The sequence below is a fragment of the Cetorhinus maximus genome, chromosome 13 (assembly GCF_964194155.1).
Source record: "Cetorhinus maximus chromosome 13, sCetMax3.hap1.1, whole genome shotgun sequence".
Lineage (NCBI taxonomy): Eukaryota > Metazoa > Chordata > Chondrichthyes > Lamniformes > Cetorhinidae > Cetorhinus > Cetorhinus maximus.
The window spans coordinates 106,826,927-106,851,215 of NC_135891.1; the positions used below are offsets into that span (position 1 = coordinate 106,826,927).

Below are 24,289 nucleotides of genomic sequence, written 5' to 3' on the forward strand. Positions count from 1 at the left end.
AGGTTACAGTGTATTGAATAAGTTGAGGTTTTATCACAGCAGAGGACAAAAAACATGTTTTTCATGTCTGTAAAATGTTTTTCTGTTTTTTTTTCGATTTATTTCTCCTTTTTCTCCTCATCCAAACCCGGCACCCAAATTATCTCATGCAATTTCCCTTTACGTTTTCTCATGGAAGGTATTGGCTGCTTATTGGGGTACAGCTCCTCAGGTGTCAGTTGATCTCCAGTAGCTCGCTCTGATTGTGGCCTTAACTCCACTTTCCTGCCTGTTCTTCATAACCCTTAACTCCCTTTTTGACCAAACATCTGTCTAATTCAGCCTCGAATGTATTTGGTGACCCAGCCTCTACTGCATGCTGGAGAAGAGAACACCAAAGACTAATAACCCTCTGAGAAAAGAAATTCCTCCTCATCTCCATCTTAAATGGGAGGTCCCTTATTTTTAGACTGTGCCTCCTAGTTCTAGATTTCCTTACGAGAGGAAACATCCTTCTAACATCTACCCTGTCGAGCCCCTAAGTATGTTAGATGTTTCAATATCATCCCTCATTCTTCTAAATATAGGCCCAACTTGCTCAACCTTTCCACATAAGACAACCCCTTCATCCCAGGAATCACCCTAGTGAACCTTCTCTGAATGGCTTCCAGTGCAAATTTATCCCTCTTTATGTAAGGGGACCAAAACTGTGCACAGTACTCCAGGTGTAATCTCACCAATGTCCTATATAGCTGTAGCAAGACTTCCTTACTTTATACTTCACCCCCCTTGCAATAAAAACCAACATTCCATTTGCCTCCCTAATTACTTGCTGTACCTGTATCCTAACTTCTAGTGATTTACGTACAAGGATACCCAGATCCCTCTTTAAGCAGCATTCTGCAGTCTCTTTCCATCTAAATAACATTCTGTTTTCCTGTTCCTCCTGTTTAAGTGGAGAACCTCACACTTTCCTACATCATATTCCATTTGCAATTTTTTTTGCCCATTCACTTAACCTATCTAGGTCCCTTTGCAGATTCTTTGTATCCCCCTCACAACTTGCGTTCTTACCTATCTTTGTATCATCAGCAAATTTGGCGACAGTGTAGCCTGTCCCTTCATCCAAGTCATTAATGTACATGATATTGGCTGAGGCCCCAGCACTGATCCATGTCGGGACTCCACGAGTTATAGTTGACAACCGAAAAATGACCCATGATTTTGTTTCTTGTTAGTCAACCAATCTTCTATCCATGTTAATATATCACCCAGCACCATGGAGCTCTTATCTTGTGCAGTATCGTTTTATGTGACACCTTATTAAATGCGCTTTTGAAATCCAAGTGCCTACATCTGCTTGTTCCCCTTTAACCACCCTGCTTGTTACATCCTCACTCTAATAACTAATCAGCACTTGCTCCCTTTACAGTTGGTATTCTTGCAAATCTGCCCTGATAAGCGCAAGATGAGCTTTGACAGCATGCCCTCTCTTTTCAGCAGCACTCTAGTTCTTTACTACCAAACGACTATTTGAATAAATTTGTCAAACATGATTACCCTTTCAAAAGAACCATGTTGACTCTGCCTAATTGTATTATAATTTTCTAAGTGTCCTCCTACTACCTCCTTAATAATAGATTCTAACATTTTCTAGTGACGGATGTTAGACTAACTGGCATATAGTTTTCTGCCTTCTGTCTCCCTGCTTTCATGAATAGTGGCATTCTATTTGTGGTTTACCAATCTGCTGAGACTTTTTCAGAATTGAGGAATTTTGGAAGATTACAGCCAATGCAGCCACTTCTTTTAAGACTCTAGGATGCAAGCCATCAAGCCCAGGTGACATGTAAGCCTTTAGTCCCATTAGCTTTCCTAGTACTTTTTGCTCTAGTGACCGTGGCTGTTCCTCCCTTTTTCTTGCCCCTTGATTTCTTCATATTCTTGGGATGCTTTCATTGTCTTCTCCCTTGAAGGCAAATGCAGAATAATGATTCAAAGTCTCTGCTATTTTCTTGTTTCTCATTACTAATCCCCAGCCTCATCCTCTAAGGGACTAATGCTTAGATTAGCCATTCTCTCTTTTTACTGCCTGTTTTTATATTTCTTGCGTTATTTTTCTCTCGTACTCCAGTTTCTCCACCTTGTTCTTTCTTTTTTAGTCATACTTTGCTGGTTTCTAAAAATGTTCCCAATATTCTGGGCTAAGTCATCATCTAAGTCTCTTCTGAGAGAACTAAGCCTCACTTGAGGCATCTGCTTAAAAAAAAAATTGTTTAAAGATTGTATTGATTAGTCTTCATAACAATGCCAAGATTGCTGTTGTTGAATTTTGGGCTGCCTGATGTAGCACCACTGAAACCTGTACTATTTTTTTTAATTTTAAAAAAAGGACAAAACATGAGTCAATGACCATTCTACTCATTTCTTCCAGTTTTTAATAAGTTTTTGTTCATCTGTTATTGGGTCAAGGACATTGTTAACCTGTATTTGTCTTATTGCTGTTAGGAGTGGTAGAATTGCAAGTAGCGTGGTTTTACTGTCAGTCATCTGACAGGTTTATCACATTCTTAAAAACAAAAACCCTTTTCTTAGGCTAGTCATTTTGAGTAGTGGTTGGCCTGAGCAGATCGTTATGGGCCGCAACTTCCAAAGGAGTGGCAAGTGGGTCAGATTGCCCCTCCGCTCAAAAGTTCTTAGCTTGAAATCCAGGCGATCCTATCCCGCCCGACCCTTCTGACTCAGGACGAGCGAGATCTGGGCAGTGCAGCTCATCCCCGGGGCCTGGCGTCGAGGGTTTTAGAGTTGAAAGTAAGTAATCCAACAGCCCCCTCCCCCTTTTATGGCACTGGCTGCTGTGATCCAGGTGAATTTAAAGTTCCAGTCGGGTTTAAAGGCCTTTGAAAAGGTAAGTGTTTAAGGTAAGAGAGTAGGATTTGGGGAGGGGGTGGTTGGGTCAGGTCGGGTCAGGCCAGGCCTTGGAGAATTAGTGGGGTTGGGGGAGAAAGGAGCCTGGCTGGGCCGGGCCTTGAGTTGGGGGCAGGGTTGGGCCGTGTCTTGGGGTTGGAGGTGGGAGGCCTTGAGGTTGGAGGGCAGGAGAGAGGATCAGGCCTTGAGGGTGGGGAGTGGGGGTTGGGTGTTGGGGGTGGGGGGTGGTTGGGTGGGAGTCAGGGTGGGCTGGGCCTTGGGGTTCAGGTCAGGTCCCGTGGGGGCGGCAGGGGTGATGAAGAGGAGAAAGAGAGTCCCCTGATGGATTGGGGCCCAGTGTGAGGGGGAGAGAGAGACTATAGTTCCAGCATAATCTTGTGGAAACCTAGATTGTTGCAATGGGCTCTAACGTCTGAGCTCCAGGTCAGTGTATGTAGTGGGGGATGTCACAAAGATGATGTGGGTAATTCCCCACCCCCACAAAGAAGTTCCCAGGTGAGGATTGCATGGTGATTGTCCAGGAAGTTCAGACTTCCAATGGGCAATTGCCCTGCACTGGGAACCATTCAAAAATGTGATTTAAATCGCAAACTTCAGATTGTTTCAGCTATGTTACAACAGTAGTTACTGAGAAAAAGTTAGAAGGATTAAAAGCACTTCTAACTTTTGGGTAACTATTATACTGACCTTCCCTGAACACCCCCACAGGACTCACGGGACTTGGGACTCTGTTGAGCCTCCGCCCCCACCCTGACTCCTGATTTCACCACCGCTGCCCCCCCCTCCGTTCCTCAGGCCTGATTCTCTTTCTTCCCCCCATTCCCCCCAACCAAATTTAAAAAAGAGGCCGTGGCTTACCTGCCTTTGACTGAGCTGCCCTCAACTGTAGGTCCCAGAAGTGCACTGCACTACACAGATCATGCCCGGCCTGAGTCGGAAGGTCAGGCGAGATAGGATCGCCAGGATTTCCTGATAAGCAATTTCGAGCAGAGGGGCAATCCGACTCAATTGCCGCTCCATCGGAAGTTAGGGCCCAACTTTTTTTATAAGTGGCTTGGCAAATTTTTCTTTCTTAATGCTTGAGATGTGGTTGTTGCTGGCAAGGCCAGCATCTAATGCAAATTCTTAAGTGTATTTTGAAGGTGGTATTGACTGCCATCTTGAATTGCTGCAGTCCATGTGCTGGAGGTGCTTCCATGTTGGTATTAGGTAGGGAGCTCCAGGATTTTGACCCAGTGATGAAGGAATATTCAAGCTTAGGTGTGTGACTTGGGAATTTGGAGCTGCTGCCCTTGTCTAGCTGGTGGAGAGCATAGATTTGGGAGGTGCTCCGAAGAACCCTTAGCAAGTTGCTGCAGTATGCCCTGTGGATTGTGTACATGCACCCATGGTACACAGATGAGAGCCGGTTTCATTGTGCTATGTTTGACATGCTTTGCCTTCATTTTCTAATTAATCATTTCCTTCCTTCAGCTTCTGAACCAGTTTGAAAATACTGGCCCACCTCCTGCAGACAAAGAGAAAATCAAGACTCTTCCCACGGTAGAAATAACAGATGAACATGTAGGTGGGTGTACTTTGGACCAGTAACCATATACCTGGTTATTTTTTCCTCCCCCAATTTTAACTTTGTCAGGAATTTACCAACAAATAAATCAGCTGCTGAAATTTCAATTTTATGGAACTTTTGTCATTAAGTATGATCAAATTATATAACCTGGTCATGTTATAATTATGGGATGATTTTGATCTTTCTGGCTTCATGCAGAAATCTTTTATTTCACATTTAGGCTCTCTGGCGGTTAAAATGAATATGATGTTTGGATAAAATAGCTGAACCACCCATAAAATTGGTTTGAGATGTATCTGAATTATTTGACTCATTTTGGTAGGAAGAACATGGAGAGACAATATTAGAAAAATGTACAACCCTAAAGACAATGGAGGTGCAGAGAGACCTGAGTGTATTTGTGCATAAATCATTAAAGGTGGCAGGACAGGTTGAGAGAACAGTTAATACAGCATACAGTATCCTGGGCTTTATTAATAGGAGCATAGAGTACAAGAGCAAGGAAATTGTGTTGACTTTGTATAAGTCACTGGTTCAACCTCGACTGGAGTATTGCATCCAGTTCTGGGCGCTGTAATTTAAAGAAGGATGTGAGGGCATTAGAGAAGGTGCAGAAAAGATTCACAAGAATGGCTCCAGAGATGAGGAACTTCAGGTATGAAGATAGATTGCAGAAGTTAAGACTGTTTTCCTTAGAGAAAAGAAGGTTGAGAGGAGATTTGGTGGAGGTATTCAGAATCATGAGGGGTCTGGACAGAGTAGATAGCGATAAGCTGTTCCCACTCGTGAGAGAATCAAGAACAAGATAGCACAGATTTAAAAGTAATTAGTAAAAGAGGCAAATGTGATATGAGGGGAAACACTTATAAGCAGCAAGTGGTTAGGGTTTAGAATTCACTGCTTGTGTGTGGTGGAGGCAGATTCAATTGAAGTATTCAAAAGAGAGTTAGACTGTTATCTGAAAAGGAAGAATGTGCAGGGTCAAAGGGAGAAAGCGGAGGAATAGCACTAGGTGAGTTATGCATTCAGAGGGCTGATGCAGACATGATGGGCCAAATGGCCTCCTTGCATCGTAACAATTTTGATTCTCAGATTTCTCCAATTTTATTTATTTTTTGCCCTCTGCTTTTATCAGCTTTTAATATGGTGATGAGAATGTGTGAGGGTATGTGTATACGTAGGCACAAAAGTCTTCATTTAACAGCGTTCTTCCAATCTTCTGGTAATGGACTCTAGATTAGGAATCAAGCACTGTGTATGAAAAATTGGGCACGGTGCATGAATGTTGATGCTGCAACATAGTGTAGAGTGAAAGAATTTAGATTTGCACTTTGGATCTCCAGTTTAATAAGCTTTCACTCCTGTAATTACGTGGTTGAGTATTTTCCAGGGAATAAGGAAGTCAAATCTGACCCTAATCTCCACGGAACTGTACATGTTTTGAAGGAGCTGAAGTGTAGAGAAAAAAAAATAAAAGTGCCATGGGGACATGCTTGAGGTATCACATTAAAGAGTATTTGCTTTTTTGTTGTCTGTTCCCAGTGGTGAGAAAATAGTTGTGATGTAAGTGGTGAATTGAACAGAAAAGAGCATTAAAATAGTCAAACTGCTCATTAATGCATACATAGAGTAATTTATAAGTAAACAAGTACGGAATGTAGATGTCCATCAATTATTTTAGTTTCTATTGCAGTAACAATGTGGGAAGGTCCATCCCTAAATGTAATTTAAAAAAAAAGACTATTGGTGCTAGGATCTTCATATACACACCGACTCTGCCCAGAAAGCAGTCATGCTTGTTTCTGAACTTCCTTGGTTGTAATACTAACTCAGTCACATCAAAATTAATGAAATCCAGCAAGACCCAAATGGCGCACAAATATTGTACAGCGAGAGACACCTCAAGTTAACATGTGCAGTGGTGTGAGGTATTTTTTTTATATATGCCATTTCCTTTTGCTAGACCAGTGGTTCTTGAGTGTTGGTTGAAGGACTCCTTTTCAAATGGATTAGTTATCACTGAGCCTCCACCTGAATTATAATAATATACAATAATAACATGGACATGCTGCATTTGAACCTGGAGTATTTTAATAATGCTTTTAAGAAAACAGATATTTAGTATCAAATTTACAGATTTTCCTTCTTTATTGAATTTGTGTTATGGATAAGGATGGAATAATTATTGAATGAACCGCTGAAATCAGGAACAGCATAAATGCTTGTTTGCCAGATCAATTAAAATATTTGATAAGCACAGTAACTGGTAAATTTAATAACCTACCTATACAATGCCCACTGACGCTTTAAACCACATCAGTTAAATCTGTTCCAGTGCTCAACACGAAGTCAGCAGAAATCAGGAGACAATCAGCAGGTTACTCTTTGTGCTTCTCCATATGAGCAATCCCTCCTCTTGACATGGCAAATGCACTCTGTTCCCAACTCGCAAAAAAAGAGTATTCGCCTCCAGCCACTGCTCATTGGCTTACCTTGGACCGCTTCCTATGGCCATTCTTAATGCAATGCAGTTCAAGGGCTGAATGAAAATCTCCACGGGGCTGGGTGCGGCCCGCCGGCTGTAGGTTGCCCACCGCTGTTCTAGAACGTCCATGCACTGAGCCACCTTTGGAATTGCTCTGAAGATTCATCTAATCATCTACACCTCACCACCACCTTATAAGTGAATGGTGTATGTGAAATTTCAGATTGGGCTAGTGTAAATATTACAACAAAAGCATGGCAGGGATTGATCTGACAGTAATTAACTGCAGCACACTATGCCTTATGAATGATTGAAGTTGCATATGGTTCATATTTGAATTTATTTTAAACAGATAAATTACATAGAATATACAGAGCGAAACAGACCATTCGTCCCAACTGATTTATGCCATTGTTTATACTCCATGAGCCTCCTCTCACCCAGCTCTTCTTCTACCCCTATCCCCATATCCTCCTATTCCTTTCCAGCTCATGAGTTAATGTAGCTTGCCCTTAAATGCATCTAGTCGTTTGGTAGTGCAGAGCTTGAGTATCGCTAAAAAAAAGCACACAAATCATACAAATGAGAAAGGTGGTGTATGATTTTCAGTGCCAATGTAATGCTACGTATGTAGGCCATACATCCCAAAAACTGGCAGATCATGTCAAACAGCATGGCCCTTTCGCTGTTCGCAACAGGCAAGTTACAAACCATACCCAACAAGCCCGTGCTTGCCAAACTCAACACTGTGTCCAACATTAGATGTGATTCCATGATTGGACAACATTTGCTAAGTAATTCAGGGTGCTAAGAATTACGCTGACGACCAATTTAAGGTTGTCAGTTGGGCTTGCAGTATGGCACATTAACGTGTACTGGAAACTGCATATAATAACAAACAGGGCTCTGTTCTTTGCAGACAGAAAGAACGTGTACAGACATTGTGCCTGTTTCAGCTAAACAAAACAAGTGACAGCCTTTCGCTGGTTCATTTCACAGTGCAATGCCTTGACCAATCAGAGTCAAGCTGCCTGGTTTAACTTTCAAACAATGCTTAGCAGTTAACTGTCAGTCACCATCAACTGGTGTATTCTCCATGGCAATGCTTCTACCAATTGGAGTGTACTTGCCAACTAATCAGCACCTTCTTTTCATAGTATAAATTGTTGTTCCCTTTACATTTGGTATTCTTGTGAATTGTCCTGATGAGTGCAAGACGAAAAGCTTCGACCAAAAAAAGTGTCTCTTTTTGTCAGCAATACTTAAATGCACCTATCCTATTGAAGTCAACAACTCCTTGTGGTTGTGAGTTCCACATTCTAGTCACTCTTTGGTTAAGTTTTTCCTGAATTCCCTGTTAGTTTTATTAGTGACTACTTTATATTTATGGTCCCTGGTTTTGGTCTTGCCTACAAAATATATAACTGAATATTACTAACCTGTTTACAAACATTCATAACTAATTTTAAGTAAGGAAGGAGCCGTCTGATAAACAATGTAGATGTTGTGGTAACTACGAGTGGTTGGTTGACTGACCAATGAGAAGCTTCTGGCACATGTAACGAAAGTGGACAAACCTGCTGTACAAAGAGAGAAGACAATTTAGAGCTGATGTCCTATTCAAGAGAATCTTTCTTGTTGGAGCTTGTCTGGAAATTGCAATTCTGTATGATTTACGGCAGTGGCTGTCTTGACATCATCTGTTGTTTTGAGGAGATTCAGGGCTACACAAGCATCTCTGCTCAAGAGAGAAAAAGACTGGTTGCAGATGATGTATATCAGCTCAAAGGTTTGTTTGCCGCCATATCTTAATGGTTCTAGAATCATGCCGATGGCCAGAAGTCTGATTCTTGTGGGCCCATAAACTGGTATGTCTGTTGTTTGTAGTCAGAGGTGTCTCAGCCACAGTTCTTGGTCTGATAGGACCATAACACTGGCTCCTGTGTCCAACTTGAAGTTTGTGAGATGGCCATTAACCGAGATGTCCAGGACGAAAATCCAAGATCTTTGACCTCACCCGAGAAGCATGGTTGTGTGTCTTCCTGGTGTGCTGCCTCGACTTCGTGAATCCTCTTGGGATCTTCTGTGCATTTTAATGTTTTGGCTTTACACAGCTTCCCAGCAGTTACATTGAAAGCATTGGGCTGATATTGCTGGACATTGGTCACGCCTGTGGGGACACTGCTTCACAGCGCTGGCATGGTCGTTCTACTGATCTGTTAGGGGATTATTTCCCTTGGCCTGGCGTGTCCCTATTTCTGTGCTGTTTCACTAATTGGGCAGAGGGGTTTACTTTGTGCAACTGTTTGTTTTCTCCCCTTAATATGGACCTGTTCTGCAAATGGATTTCAGATTGCCTGACAATCAGGATGGCTTTCTCAGGGGATTAGATCTTCCATGGCTTGAAGCATGTCTAGAGTGTATTGTCTGCTACTCCTACAACTATTCTATCCCTGATTAGCTCAGATTTCAAGTCACCATAATCATCACCTCCAGCCATTCTGTACAGCTCCTTGGTGGAGGAATCAACAGGTTCTTCTGGCTGCTGGACATGTTTATTAAATTTAGCCTCTTCAAGGATTTTGTTACTTCTGAGGTTAAAATAAGCCTTGAATGATTTTAAAACTTTGTCAAATTTTGCAGAAGATTTGTTGATTCCTTATCTAGTTATTATATTGTTGGCAATCAGGCCTACCGAATGAAGCAGTGTGTTAACTTGTTCAGTTTCTTTTTATCCTTTTGTCCAGATCTGAATCAATCACGTGTCTTAGGAATCTCTTGCTCCAGGATCCCCAATTTTGTAATTGATCTGGGCCTTGGATAAGTCCAAATTGACCTGAAGAGTGGATTTCTGATCCATGGTTAAACTTTTGACTTGCAGGTTCAGCTTTGATGTTTCCAAAAATCCAAGATGGTACCACCATGCGCTTCTGTACAAAGTTCTTCCTGCGCTTGCTTTGGTAGGCTCCTGTAGCAATGGTGTTCACAATCTCATGCTTTAATTTTTTTCAACAATGGCTGCTTGGATCGACTGGTTAGAGCCTTTCCCATTTTAGCGCAATATTCTCCAGTCTTGGAAGCGTCTAATCCTGGCTTTTGCTGAGATTTTAAAGCTACCTACTCAGTGACGATTAATTTTTAAGTATTTTTTTTCTTTGTTTGGAGCAAACTCGGCCATTACACATTCAGGCGCTGACTCGGGAATCTGGTTTCTCGAACTGTGGTTTAAATGGCAATTTCTAGCCTCTGCAGTATTTAACTTTTTTCAGGACTCATTGTCCAGAGATTTTAAAAAATTTTTAGCTCACCCCTGCTAGGCCTGCTGACCCTGCACACTCCTGGGCATTGAAGCTGGACTTCCACGGGATTCAACGGAGTCGTCTTCTGCAGCGAGGAATTTAATTTCTGACTTCATCTTCCAAGCCTTTCTTTGGGGTTTTTCTATGGCGATTTCCTTCTACGCCTTCACTTTTTGAACTTTTCTTCAGGTCAGAACGCTTCTTTGATTTTTTTTTTTTCCCTCCAGTTTTCCAGGATTTTCATTTTTTTTTCTGTAACCTCAACAAGGGTTTGAGTTATTCCATTCGCTGCCACCATGTTGTACAGTGTTAGGTGTAGTTTGGTAGGTCTTATTAATGTATTTGTATTCTTAAGTAGTTCAACAGTAAGTATTTATTAACTACCAGACACTATACACATAGGTACATTCAAGGTCCAAGCTAGGAGCTGGCTCCATGCTTGCTTCTACACATGGCTCTGTCCAACACCACACTGATCCCTAGGTGTGGGTCATGTGTTCTCGTACATCACTGGGTGGGAGGTACTATACTCAGTCCCACGTTATATGCCAGACCTTTATGCTATTAAGTCCTTGTGTGTTGAAACTTTACATAAGAAATAGGTAAGGAGTAGGTGAAAAGGGCCCCTTGAGCCTACTCTGCCATTCAATAAGATCATGGCTCATCTGGTTTTGGCCTCAACACCAATTTCCTGCCTGTTCCCATGACTTTTGACTTCCCTACAGATGAGAACACTTCAAATCTGTTTTGGCACTAATAGTAAAATGGGACAATCAAAATGAATGGTGGGCTAAAGGTGTTATAAAGTGACAAAATAGAACCTCTGTTTCAAGACAGAAATTTATGAAATTTAAAATCACTCTGGTGATTTAGCACAATGCAAAGGAGATGAGATGATGTTTGTCATTGGATACAAAGTGCAGTATTGAATTCACTATCTCAAACTTCTGTTGTATTTCTAAATGTTAGAAGAGTTATAGATACATAAAATTGAGATGCTCACATATAACATCACATGATACACTTAATATTTAACAGGTGTTGTGGAATTCTGCAACCACCGAGTTCATAGTATGTCCCTGGAATTGGAGAGTACACCATATGTGATTCCATCCCTGAAAACTTTCAGCGGTTCTACTCATAGATGAGTCCAGAGACGCATTTGATATCACATTGGCAAGCTAGACATCGGATGACTGGTTTGGTAATACCCTGGATGTTATTGCAGAACACTTAGTAATGGTGCTTTGCCAATTTCTTTTCCTCCTTTATCTCTGCAAGGCGTAGTGGTTATTCATCTAAATTGCAATCAACTGCAGCCTTGGTGGTAACCTAGGTGTTGCTGCGCATTTTCATGGACCTGGATGCCATGGGCTAAAGCCCTAGGGCTGTCTGATTTGAATTGGTCTGCATGGGTTATGGTAAATTTATTTCTGGATTGGAACATTCCAAAGAATACCTTATCATTAGCATTCTTGCAGCAAGTGCTTGGGTGGAGGGTCTTAAGTAACCAGGCATTCCTCATATTAAAATATACTGATTGTAATTAGCTGATAAATACTCATAAGGTAATCAGATTAGTCTGCAGCCTACATATAAATCCCTCCCCACCCACCACAACTGTCCTCCCACCACTACTGCCTGTTTTATCAGTCTAAATAAATACATTTGAGTAATTCTTTGGAAACGTTTATTGTTATGATAAGGACACAGAGTTCTATTTTAGCTAAATGTGCATCACAAACAACCTTTGAGATGGAGCTTAAGGCCTGTAACACAGAATTTGTAAAAAAAAAAATAAATCCAGTTGGTCAACAATTTGATTCAGCTGGATTGTGTTTGCTTCCAATGCAATATTTCATGGAACAGATTAAAGAAATTGAATGTTTAATTTGTTCTTTTTTGGCAGGTTCTGGTGTAGAATGCCCCGTGTGTAAAGAAGATTACAGCGTTGGAGAAACTGTTAGGCAACTTCCGTGCAACCATTTATTCCATAATGACTGTATAATACCTTGGCTAGAAATGGTAAGTACCAATACTCCATTCAGTCCCATTAAATTGTTCCATTGAACAGATTTGCATACTTTTGCTCAGATCTTTTGAGAATCAGTGCAGTTTCCCTGGTAGAATAAAAAATGATGTACCTGTCCATTTATGGGCTACAAGTCACTGACATAGGCTACAAATCCCTCACTATCCATTGCTGAATCACCCTTGATCAACATCCTGGGTGTTGCTATTGACCAGCAACTGAACTGGACCAGCCATATAAATACTATAGCTACAAGAGCAAGTCAGAGGCTGGGAATTCTGTGGTGAGTGACTCACCACCTGATCCCCAAAGCCTGTCCACCATCTACAAGGCACAAGTCAGGAGTATGATGGAATACTCTCCACTTGCCTGGATGAGTGCAGCTCCAACAACACTCTAGATGCTCCAAGTGATCCGGGTCAAAGTGGCCCACTTGATTGACACCCCATCCACCACCATAAACATTCATTTCCTCCACCACCCACACACAGTGGCAGCAGTGTGTACCATCTACAAGATGCATTGCAGCAACTCACCAAGGCTCCTTCGATACTACCTTCCAAACCCATCACCTCTACCACCTAGAGGGACAAGGGCAGCAGATGAGTGCGAACACAACCACCTGCAAGCTCCCCTCAAGCCTCACACTATACTCACTAGGAACTATATCGCTGTTCCTTCACTGTCGCTGGGTCAAACACATGCAACCCCTTTCCTAACAGTACAGGATGTACCTGCATCACATGGACTGCAGCGGTTCAAGAAGGCGGCTCACCACCACCTTCTCGAGGGCAATTGGGGATGGGCAATAAATGCTGGCTTAGTCAGTGATACCCACACCCCGTGAACAAATAAATAAATAAAAAAATCCATTAAAATTTCTTTTGTGTTGCTGGGTCAGTTGATTCTATAAATTTTAATTTAATATGATGCTGAAATAATAGAATAGTAAAGCTGTGGGATTAATCCTTGACGGTCTGTAGAATTTATAACCTATATAAGTATTTTTAAACAAGAGATTGATCATTTTTTTTATTTGCTTTGACTTCTTATACAGTATTTTATGGCATTGTATTTTTGCAGAGTTTCCCTTTCCACTAGTTTGTTCCCTTTTCTCTTGATGTCTTTGGCTCCTTGCTGGGGATCCACAAAGGTTTTCTTCATTATCTTGCCGAAGTAACTTTTCTTCATGCTTCAGCCTAGAAATTATTAGCAAAAGTGAAAAGTGCTTCCAGAGGGTAATAGAGGCATGCAGGAGGGTTTCAGCAAAAGCTGAGCTGAGGCAGGGATAACGATGTTCCAGAAATATGGTCGGAAGCTCATCTCCGATATGACACCAAGGTTGAGAACTGACTCGTTTAGTCTCAACCAGTTGCCTGGGAGAGAAATGGAGCTAATAGCTACGGAACAGAGTTTGGAATGTGGACTGAAAACAATAGCTTCGGTATTTTCAGTATTTCATTACGCTTGCTTGTGACTTCTTTGATCTTTGGTGAGGCTCGATAGAGTATTCGAGTAGAAGAGCGTTCCAGCTGTGCGGAAGTATATGCAAACATCTATGCCTCTTTGCATCATCAAGCACAGCCATGAAAAGAAGTCCAGAAAGGCTAGTTCCATGCATGCACTCGGTTGACATTGAACACTGATCAAGCCTTTTACCATCACTGATCATCATGCCATTTACCCGGCCTCCTGTAACAGAACTGACTCAATTTTGACAATTTTGTTGGGGAGTCAAATTGGAGCTTTCGTGGACCCAGTCAGATAGACATGTGAATAGCATTAGCATGGTCCAATAAAAGCTATGCACATTTTCTTGTGCTTTCTGTCCATCTCTACTGAATCTGCCTTCCAATGGCAAAACACGAGGTAATGTTGCAATTTTTCTCTGAAGCAGCATCCCGCCTCTGAGAAAATTAGATTTCAAGTAACCCAGTGGTTGAAAAAAGCCAATGAGTATTTTCATTTATACTGAGCAAAGCAAAATTCCACAACCATTTTGTAGCCACACTCTTCACAGGTGAACTATTGATGTGACTGGAGGCAGTGCATTACTTGAGAACATCACAGAAAATCTCTGTTGTCCTGGCCTGCACAGATTTGGATTTTGCTGTGTCACACCAATCATAGTGTTGACGTGCATAAATGCAGTTTCAATTTCCTTAATTTCAAGGGAAAATGGAGATCTTTCAGGCTCTGTTTGCCTGGATTTCTACCAGATTTTTTAATAGCTCGTGCTCTGCAGCACAAACTAGATTTTAGTATCAAATGTAACACATGCAATTGTTCCAACTGGCTCTGTTGGTAAAAGTATTGTGAAATAGAAACACATAACTGAAACACCTTCTCTCAAGTTTGATTCTGATGTTTTTGCAGCAGTTGTTGCACTATGGTCACTGCAGTTGACCTCGATGCCATTGTCAGGAGGGAAAAGCAACAGGATTTCTGCTCCTGGATGCCTATGCATTATCCATTTGTGTCTCTATCATCTACCAAATTGAAGAAGTTAGCAAATATTCTTACATCATGACACCTGAAGAACCGACCCTAAGGTGAAATTTCAACCATGTGAACAAACGCACCAGAACAATGTATATTTCCATCCCCTAGGAATACACTACCCACCCCCACCCCCCAGAAAGAATTGTATTTGGTTACTCCTGTTTTAATGCTTTGAATAAATATAAGATTTACAGCTTACTGGACAGAATTGGAGATCATGATCTTGGCAAACTCCAGATTAGCACAAACCCATCTCAGGTCTTTATCTAATACCCAACAGCGCCTGCAGAGATAAAGATAAGATAATGGTCCTTTTTGGCAGAGGACGCACAAGTAGAATGGAGTTGGTGTCAGTGGTTGGAGAAAAGCTCTTGAAAGCAGAGAGGCATAGAGAATTCTAGAGGCGAGATTTCTGTTGAACCATCAATGGAATGCTGAGGGTGAGGAAGTATCAGGATCAGTGTTCCCTTTAAGCAGAATGGGCATGCAGCTGCACAGCAATCTGCGACATACCCAATGCACAACCAATGTCCCCTTTAACTTGCACAAGTGCAGCCATCTTAAATGAACCATGCAGTGTGACAAACAGACCACGCACCATGAAGAAAAATTAGAGGGAACATTGATGAAGAAAGCATTTTCAGAGGAGTTAAGGGTGTGAGTGGGTTGAAGCTTATTAGATAGGGGAGGGAAGAGGCTTGGGACACGGACATGTTTCATACAACATTTCTCTGTCTTCACTCCTAGCATGATACCTGTCCGGTTTGTCGGAAAAGCTTAAGTGGGCAAAACACAGCAACGAATCCTCCTGATTTATCAAGGATGAACTTTTCTTCATCATCATCCTCTTCTGCCTCAAGTTCGCCGAGTAATGAGAATTCAACAAACAATTCCTGAATTTGAACAAAAAGCATCTAAGGTTTACTGTTTTCATATGCAACAGTGTTTGATGACTACCGTGAAACATTTTATAATTTAAATTATTGTATTATGCATGGCACAAAGAAAGCCAGAGTAAATGGAGTTTTTTAACAAAGAACTCTTTTCTAAAATCTCTACTCGAACATGAATACCCACTTTTCCTTTTCAAGATTTGTTTTATAGATTTAACTTCTGGGACCGATTTAAAAATTTTTCTTATCGACAAGCTGCTATGTTCAATTTATTTCATCTCACTTGGGGTGGAAAAGGCCCTGTGTGCACATTGCTGTAATCATACTGCTGTGAATTATCTTAAGCAGTGGAAGATGTCTGCTGTTCTTTCTTTCACAAATATATATAAATCCTTAACCATTGTAATGTGTTTTAAGATTAATGCAGCTGTTGAACTCTGGGCATTTTCATTCTATTTTATAGTCCTGAATTTTATTTTTCTCATACTAAAAGGGATTATTTTTTTCAAAAGATTTTTTTTTTTTGATTGGCTATTTTATAGATACTACGGAAAGCTCAATGACAGCCAACATCTTCCCATCTTTGTTTAATAGAAAAATGGGGGGCTGTTTGCTTCAAATCAAGGGACTGGAGATAGGAGTGTGTGTGGGGGAAGGGGAGGGAAGAAAATATATCTGACAATTTATCTTAAAACATTGAAGTGGTAATTGATTACATGCTGACAAAATTCTTTTTAACAACCATTCCTTGTTGTGTTGAATCTGAAAATATTTGAATCATGGAAGAAGTGCAATGCCTCTACTGACCTAATCGAAGCAGTTTACAACAGAGTCCAGCAACATTAATTTATCAGCAGCTGGGCTAGCGGTCATTAGTCACTTCCTGTTTAAAAAGCCGGATGGGCTCACTGTAAAGCATTCTGTATTCCTTGGGTTTCCTGGCAAGACATGAAACCTTGAGATATGCCCAAAAGTATGCTTGTCAGTAGGTAACATACAATGTATAGAAATGTGATCCAAGCAAATAACTAGTAAATTTGTGGAATTTACTGAGTTTGTTAATACTGTATCAACCATCAATTGTATACAAGTCAGTGAATAATCATTTCTTTTTTTAAAAAAAACTGTTGTCCTCCTCAATTTTGTTTACATACAAGCAGCAATTCTTCTCTTAAAAGGCAAATCTAAATGATCAATGTGAAACATGATTTCCAACTTCAATAATTATGATGGAAGCTTTTCATTCTTAAACACCTAATTTTTTTCACTGACTTTTTTTTAAAAAGTTGTATAACGATAGTGATGCACAACTTGCAGGTAAGGGAAATGTCTTTTAGTATACAGTTAATGAGGTTGCTTATGTGATGTGAAGTTTTTTTGTGCTTTTAACAGAGACGATAAGGGTATGCTGCCAGTGTAAAGTAAGGAAAGGATAAGGGGAAAATATGTTTATAGTTCACCGTTCCTTGTCTGTCTCTTACACTTGTCTTAAGCCTGCTGCTTTGTTAAGATCAATATGAGAGCTTTCCTTTAATTTTGCTATGCTGCCTGGGGATCTGGAATACAGGATTTCAAACCCTACAACAGAATTGTCTTGGTTCACATCAACAATGGCTTATTAGTAAATGGGCTTCAACTAGCCCACACAGATAGGTATGCTGCTCAGTTGACTGTGCATTTGAATCTGAAAGCCAGAGGATCAGCTGAATAAACACACATGGGGGCTGAAGTGATGAGACTCAGTAAAGCTGCAGAGAGTGCATGAAGTTTTAAATCACCTACTGGAGAAGTGTTTTTAAATTTTTTTAAAAATGAATAGATGAAGCAGTACTTTACATATACCACAAACTTTGTAATGTGCTCCTGAACAATCTTATTGAAGTGCAACATATGTACATATACATCATTTGTTAACGTGTACCTATAAATACACCTGCATTTTATTATTGGGCTTTGGTATATTTAAGAACTTGATTCCATGTCTGAATTTTAAAACAATACTCGAGACTTGAGCAAAAAAGTTCACTTCTATAATTTTGACTGTGCTGCGATAAGGGCATTTGAGGATTTGGTTCTTGGTAACTTGTATGAAGAGAAGTTTCCCTAATAATTCATCAGTTGGCACTGATTTAATATGTTCCCACCCAAAAAAAGCTGTCTAACCTAGATTCTGTCAACCTTCACTAAGTAAGATGATAGCAGTGACATTAGAATGTGAAAATCGGCACCAAATTTAGACAAATGTGTTATTTAATTTGATTTGTTTTTTCTGTTTTCTCTCAACTGTTATATTACTTACTGACAAGTATATCAATGCATGCAATTCTGTTTTCAGTCTACAATATGTTCACAATAGCTTTGGTGCCCTGAATATTGCCAGGCATCTGAAAATTATTTTGACACGAATAAATTTTGGGGGAATTTTTAAAAACAATTATTCTGTATTCAGCACTTTTTTTTCCCGATTGAACAATTTAGTTAATCTAAAACTAACATTTTCCCTTTCATCTACTGACCATGGTTTTGAAGCCATTTTGAAGAAGCATTGCACAATGGTAATAGGTTGGTTGTTCTAAGTACAGTATAATTCAAAAAATAAAGATTTACTTACCACACCTTCTGTGTTTTTTTAAAATTAAAAGATGCTTTCAGTGGAACATCAGGGATAATTGGTTAGTGTTAATTTATAAGCCTTCAATTTTACTTATTCTTCACTTCTACATTTCACCGCTTCTCAAGCAGCAGTATGTTGATGTTGAATGTAGAATAGCCTCTGCTTAATGCTGAACTTTATGGGTGATCACTAGTGGGATTCAGAAGGTTGAAGTTATGCAATTTGCATAAACACGCAGTGGTTATTTGACATTTTAAAACAGTGTGCTGACCTCTCATTGGGGTGTACGTGCACTTAGATTAAGGTCTGGTTAGAGGCAATGGACTTGGCATTATTCGAGTATAAAAAGGATAGGCATACTTTAAAAATTAAGGCATAGTGTGGAAGTGGCGGTAAATTCAAAAAAAATAGTCTTTTTAATCAGTGATATCAACCATGTATTTATGTATTGACCTAATTACTCTCACCACACATCCCCATTTTAAAAAACATAGGCCCATCTAAGTATGACTATAACATGAGTATGTTGCTTTGTCCATCTGACTAAATCATTTTTCCATCATTCACGGTTTGAGTAATTTCAAACTGTAACCCTGATCTGCAAAGATCTCCAATAAGATTAATCAGTTTGCAAGACTGAATTGTTCAACTGTGTTAACTGTTTGAAAGGTGTTCTTCAGCAATTGCAGCATATAAAATGAGATGAAAAGAAATAAATGGAAACCCAGATCACACAAATTGCTGATATGTTGACAGCATCAGTTTATTTAAGTCTCCTTTTTGAGCATCTCTGCAATCTTGCTTCTGGTCCTGGTTAAATCATGAAGGGTTTCCTGCTGAGAAGCACTGCAAATGCACTCTGTTTCAGGCACACAGAAATGCAATGCAATTGCAACAGATCTTTAATAGGCAATAAAAGGAGACCAGTAACTCTGCACTTCTGTAACCTGATAAAATTGAGCTTTCTTGCTAGCATTCTTTTTATGGTGTATGTAAATATTGTGTAGGGAGTATAATCAGTACAGTGATGCACAAAAATGATCACCAAACTGGTAGTAAGTCCAGGCATGATGCTCCTATTGTGGAGAAGATAATTGCGTAACTTGTAAATGTACTATAAATATAGCAGTTTCAATGAATAAAATGGTTAAAAATTGAAAGTTACAGGAAATTATTTTGTATAAATCCACTCTGTGTTGCAACATATGACTACTGCAGTGGAAATGCTAATGTAACATGAACAGCCTAAAGGTGTTTCTCTTGCCACCATCCCCCCCACCCCTACCACCAGCGGATGTTGACAGGCTCTTCAACTATTGTGCCATCGTAGGCTCTGTTCTTACCCACCGTTCATGTGCAGTTCCAGCAGTCACCTCTGGGTAAGATTAAAAAGGCTGTTTCAATCCTCAACCTCCCTTCACCGCCATCCCCAGTTTTAGGGCTACTTTAGGCCAAGGCTAGTTTTGGCTTGGTCTGTGCTGGGTGAATTTAGCATTAGTGAACTGTTGAGGAACTAGTTATATTTAATTAAATCTGTCTCTTCAGTAACACGGTATTTAAAATACACCTTCCTGAGAGATTGTGGGGGGTGGTTATTCTTCTGGTTTACTGTATGCTGTCGTTCCAATGCAACAATGCCACCTTGTGTAAAAGTGAAGTACATCATTTGTAAGCAATCAGTTATGGATTTTCTTATCAGTCATGTGATTTTAATATGCATATAGCCCCTTATCAAGTTGCAGGACCTTGGTGTTTTATTCAGTGAAATGACTTTTCAAATTCAGTGCCTGTTATGTTCCACAGATTGATGGACCATTCTACCAAAGGCAATAAGGTGGGGAGGGTGGCATCAAGAGACCTTATCCAAAAATCATTAATAACATTATTGAGTTCCACAGGCTTAATTCCAAGCATAGCTCCTAAAATGTTCTAATTTTCACATTTCCTCACTTAATGCATCTGTAACTACAGATAATTTTATATTTAGAGAACACATTTTTTAAAAATCTACTTTAAAACTTTGTAAGGAGTTAAATGATGTTGGTTTGAATTCACATGCTTATTGTGAAACCCAAATTAACTCAAATTCACTGATTATTTTGTAACACCACTGGACTGTTCACCTGTGTAAGTGGAGCATTTAGTTCTGAACTTTATCTCCAGGAATGTAATGGAAAGTGCTCATTTAGAAAAATCTAGACCGGTATTTGGACACTAAAAGAAACGGCAAATCTTAGTCCAGAAAATCGATCCCAGTTGAGCTGATACCTAGCAGCAGATAATTCTAAAATGTACTATTAAGTGTGAGCCATTTCCTATCGGCATATGTGTGTCTATAAAAGTTTGAAATCTCATTCCTGCAAAGGATTATGGATAATGTTCCGACCATGTGAGGAAGGGTAAAAATGACTCCCCTGTCCTACAACCCCAGGTCTGACCGTAACCAGGTTTTTTTTGTGAATTTAGAGAGGATGAACGTATTTATTCAATGTCTCTGCTTAACGATTTTCATGCCAATTGTGAAGAAATTAGTCTGGAAGGCTTTCTTGAGTTTAAGACAAAAAGGAGCTAGTTTTTATTGAGTTTAAAAACCTACCGAGGTAAAGATATAAAAATATTTTTAAAAGTAAACTGTGTCTCAACCTTTAAAACACCCACAGAAGCTTTAGAAGTACAAGTTGTACAGGAGCTAGTTACTTTCTTAGTCAAATTAAAGTTCAATGCTAAAAAAAGTTGAGTTCACTGTTTGAGTGTTTGGCTGTGGCAGATTTTTCTCCATGGTGGTCTTAAGATTTCAGGAATTGAAGCCCATGTAAAGCTGCAATTGCTGGAGGCAATTTATTTTTAAAACTCCATTAATTTGTCTTTTCCAAAAATAGTTGACCTTTGCACCTAAGGTTCCTTTTGATGGAAGTTCAATATCTCTGTGCTGGATTTTTGAACTGCGAGATAGGGTCTTAACTTCGGAGGGAAGGGAGTTCGTTACTGCTTCATTGGCAGCTTTTCCAGACTACCGTTTTAGCTGCTTGCACACTATAAAAAGAGATTTCAAAAATGGTTACTTCAGTCACATGACCTCTTCCCATGACCTCTGATCTCAGAAGGTGTTTGTTTAGCTGATGTCTGAACCAACTGTGATTTTTGTTTCATGGCTGAGGTGATAAGATTCTGTAATGACCCAGCCATATCGATGACCTCATGAATATCGATTATCCATCTTGATGAGATGGGAAGAGCACCTTTTCATGTACCTATTGTCCTAGTAGACTTTCTGTCGCTGCTTGAGAGGTAGCTTTATAGAAGTACAAATGAGGTCCAGTTCAGTTTCCAGTAAATCCTTTTGAAGTAGTTCTTGACATCAGCAGGTGTGAAATTCCATGAGGGTGTCTGAGCATGTCAGAATTGTAATTCACATTGGAACTTTCCAGAAAGGCTGTGTTTGCAGCCAACGCCTGCATGTGTAGTATGCATGGCCGCCATCTTTATAGGGGCAATGTGCTACATGAGCCCAGCTTATTTACTTTCAAGAACTATGTAAATTGCATCAAAATGAAATGGCTGCCAGTACTTTGCAAAACCATACTTGGTTCTGCAACATTATTAATTCATCGATCCTTCTTAAGCTGAAGAGATTTGAGAGTGTGGCAGAATATGCAGACATTTTAGGGCAAGATTCTGCCCTTTCACTAAACCTGTAGAATTAGTGAGCTCATTACAACATTGCAACAGTTTTCTTTCCTGTCTTGATTGAACCTTTTGGCTCATTGAATACTTAGCAACGTATGTTCATAATGCTTATAAATTGTGAGATGACAGAAATCATTAAAGTGAGTTGAAGCATCGGCATTCAGTGATGCTTCTGAGCAACCTGCCAACTATGTGATTTGTGGGATCCATGGAATCCACAAACTAAGAACATATTGCAATAACCAAGTTAGAAAGCAAAATGAGTTAGCGGTGTGCTGGGTAAACTGATGTGTGCATGTCATTGAGTTTCTGTGCATGCACAGACTAGTGCACATACATAGATGTGTATTGACCAGCCATATTGCATTGGCAGGAGACGGTGTTCCAGAAACTGGTCAACCTGCAATACCAGACATCAGATGGCCTGTGGCAGCCATCTTAAGTCAGTGCCTTTACTTGTGTTTTAAAAGTCCTTTTTAAACAGTTCAATATATGTTTGACCAGATAATGAAATTAAAGATTATTACCACTCATGCACAATTTATGACAATAGCAATAAAATTCAGGCACATAATATTTTTAAAGTTATGTAAGGAATAATGTGAAAAGACCAGATGAACTCAGGCAGCAATGTTAAAGCGTCAGAAGGCAGAGGTGCGGAAATAAATTCTGTATATTGTTCACAGGCAATAACACAATTTAGCTTTGGAATGTGCTCTATGGTAGAAATAAATAAGGCATATGCTATGAAGGAACTGGGTGGACTAAATGTATCTATCATATGTGACCTACAAAAATGAGTGGGAGAACCAAACAAACATCAAGCTTAATATTTAATATAGCAATGAAATTGAAATTTTGAACTAATTTGGGTTTTATAAATTGTGGCTTCCCAAACGCTGGTGTACCTGGGCACTGAAGGGTACTAAATATTTTGATCTTCAAAAAATGAGTGAACTGAATTGAGTAATTGCAGGCTGGTTGCAGAGTGAGTGGAGGTATGCTTCAGTATTATTAATACATCTTATTTTACTAATGTTCAGTTACGGAGGGGAGATGGCTTTAGGATTTAGAAGCAGTAGATCATTTGTCATCTGCTGGATGATGTGATTAAAATAGGGGACTTTAAAACTGGCTTTGGAATAGAAAACACATGATAAAAGGAAAAGGCTCAAGATGATATAAAAACTCAATTATGTTTATTGTAAAATGACATATGGGAAGATTTCCTTGTACTTAGAAGAACAGATGGAGAGCTTTTTCAGTGTCTCTGTGTAACTGTGGTTGACTTTGGATACTGAACTGTATGCATTTTGCCCTGGTCTAGTCGGAGTTAAGTAGAGGATGTTACAATTGACCTCTATGCTTCTGGTTAGAGAAAGAGAGAAAAGTAATTTTTTTTCCATTACTGTTTGCTATCTGTGGTCTGTTGCTAGAAAGTGCATGTAGGTTGAAAGGCTGAGTTCACCTGTGATGTTTCCCATAATAACATAGCCTCCACACTTGTTGTCGAGGCTCCTTTGTAAAGAATGGCACTTAGGGCATAGTGCCTGTGAAACAATTTCCCTATATGAGTCACTGACTTCAGTAAAAAGCGGGAAATTCTAAGAGGGAGGCTTGAGAATGCAATGCCACTTGCTGTGCTATTTTAGCCCAGTGCATTTTTTCTGCATTTTATTGTATGGAATAATCAAGCCTATACTATTTCTTTGTTGCTTAAAATGTGCCCCTCTGTTGTGCTCGTGTGCTTTTTTAAGAAAGTGTTTTTTATCCCTTGACGAAATGGGACCATCACTGGTAAAGCCAGTATTTATTGCCCCTTTCCTTGAGATGGTTGTGGGTAACTGCCACCTTGAGCCACTGCAATCCATACAGTGAAGGTACTGCCCCAACGCTGTTTGGTAGGGTCTCCCAGAATTTTGACCCAGCGGCAGCGAAGGAACAGAGATAACTTTCCAAGTTTGTGACTTGGAAGGGAGATTGCAGGTGATGGTGTTTGCATTTGTCTGCTGTTCATGTCATAGGTGGTAGGGGGTCACAGAGGTGTTGTCAAATAAGCCTTGGAAGTACTAACTTGAGGATCACTATAAAACTGAGAGTTAACTATAAATCAGGCTACTGCAGTTTAATGATGACTTGTACTTGTGATAATTCTAATAATGGGGTATATCTGGTGCAGGTTGGTTATTAACTATTTGCCTCCGGAAATAAAATGCCTGGTTTTCACATGGATAGATATTCTTACATTGCTCACCCTTTCGTTTTCTATCCTTCATGTTGACGGATTTAAGAAGTATCCA

At 39.9% G+C, this 24,289-nt stretch overlaps 1 protein-coding gene across 4 annotated transcripts in view; it reads left to right on the forward strand.

Moving 5' to 3' along the window:
• Nucleotides 1-19,462, forward strand: part of rnf126 (ring finger protein 126) — a 69,481-nt gene extending 50,019 nt beyond the window's left edge. For all 4 annotated transcript variants that reach the window (XM_078555953.1, XM_078555954.1, XM_078555951.1 and 1 more), the window contains 3 exons: nt 4,381-4,474; nt 12,171-12,286; nt 15,543-19,462. In XM_078555953.1, the coding sequence (XP_078412079.1) occupies nt 4,381-4,474; nt 12,171-12,286; nt 15,543-15,692 (360 nt within the window). In that variant the 3' untranslated portion in view covers nt 15,693-19,462. The remainder of the gene's footprint in view (nt 1-4,380; nt 4,475-12,170; nt 12,287-15,542) is intronic.
• Nucleotides 19,463-24,289: the final 4,827 nt, after the last annotated feature.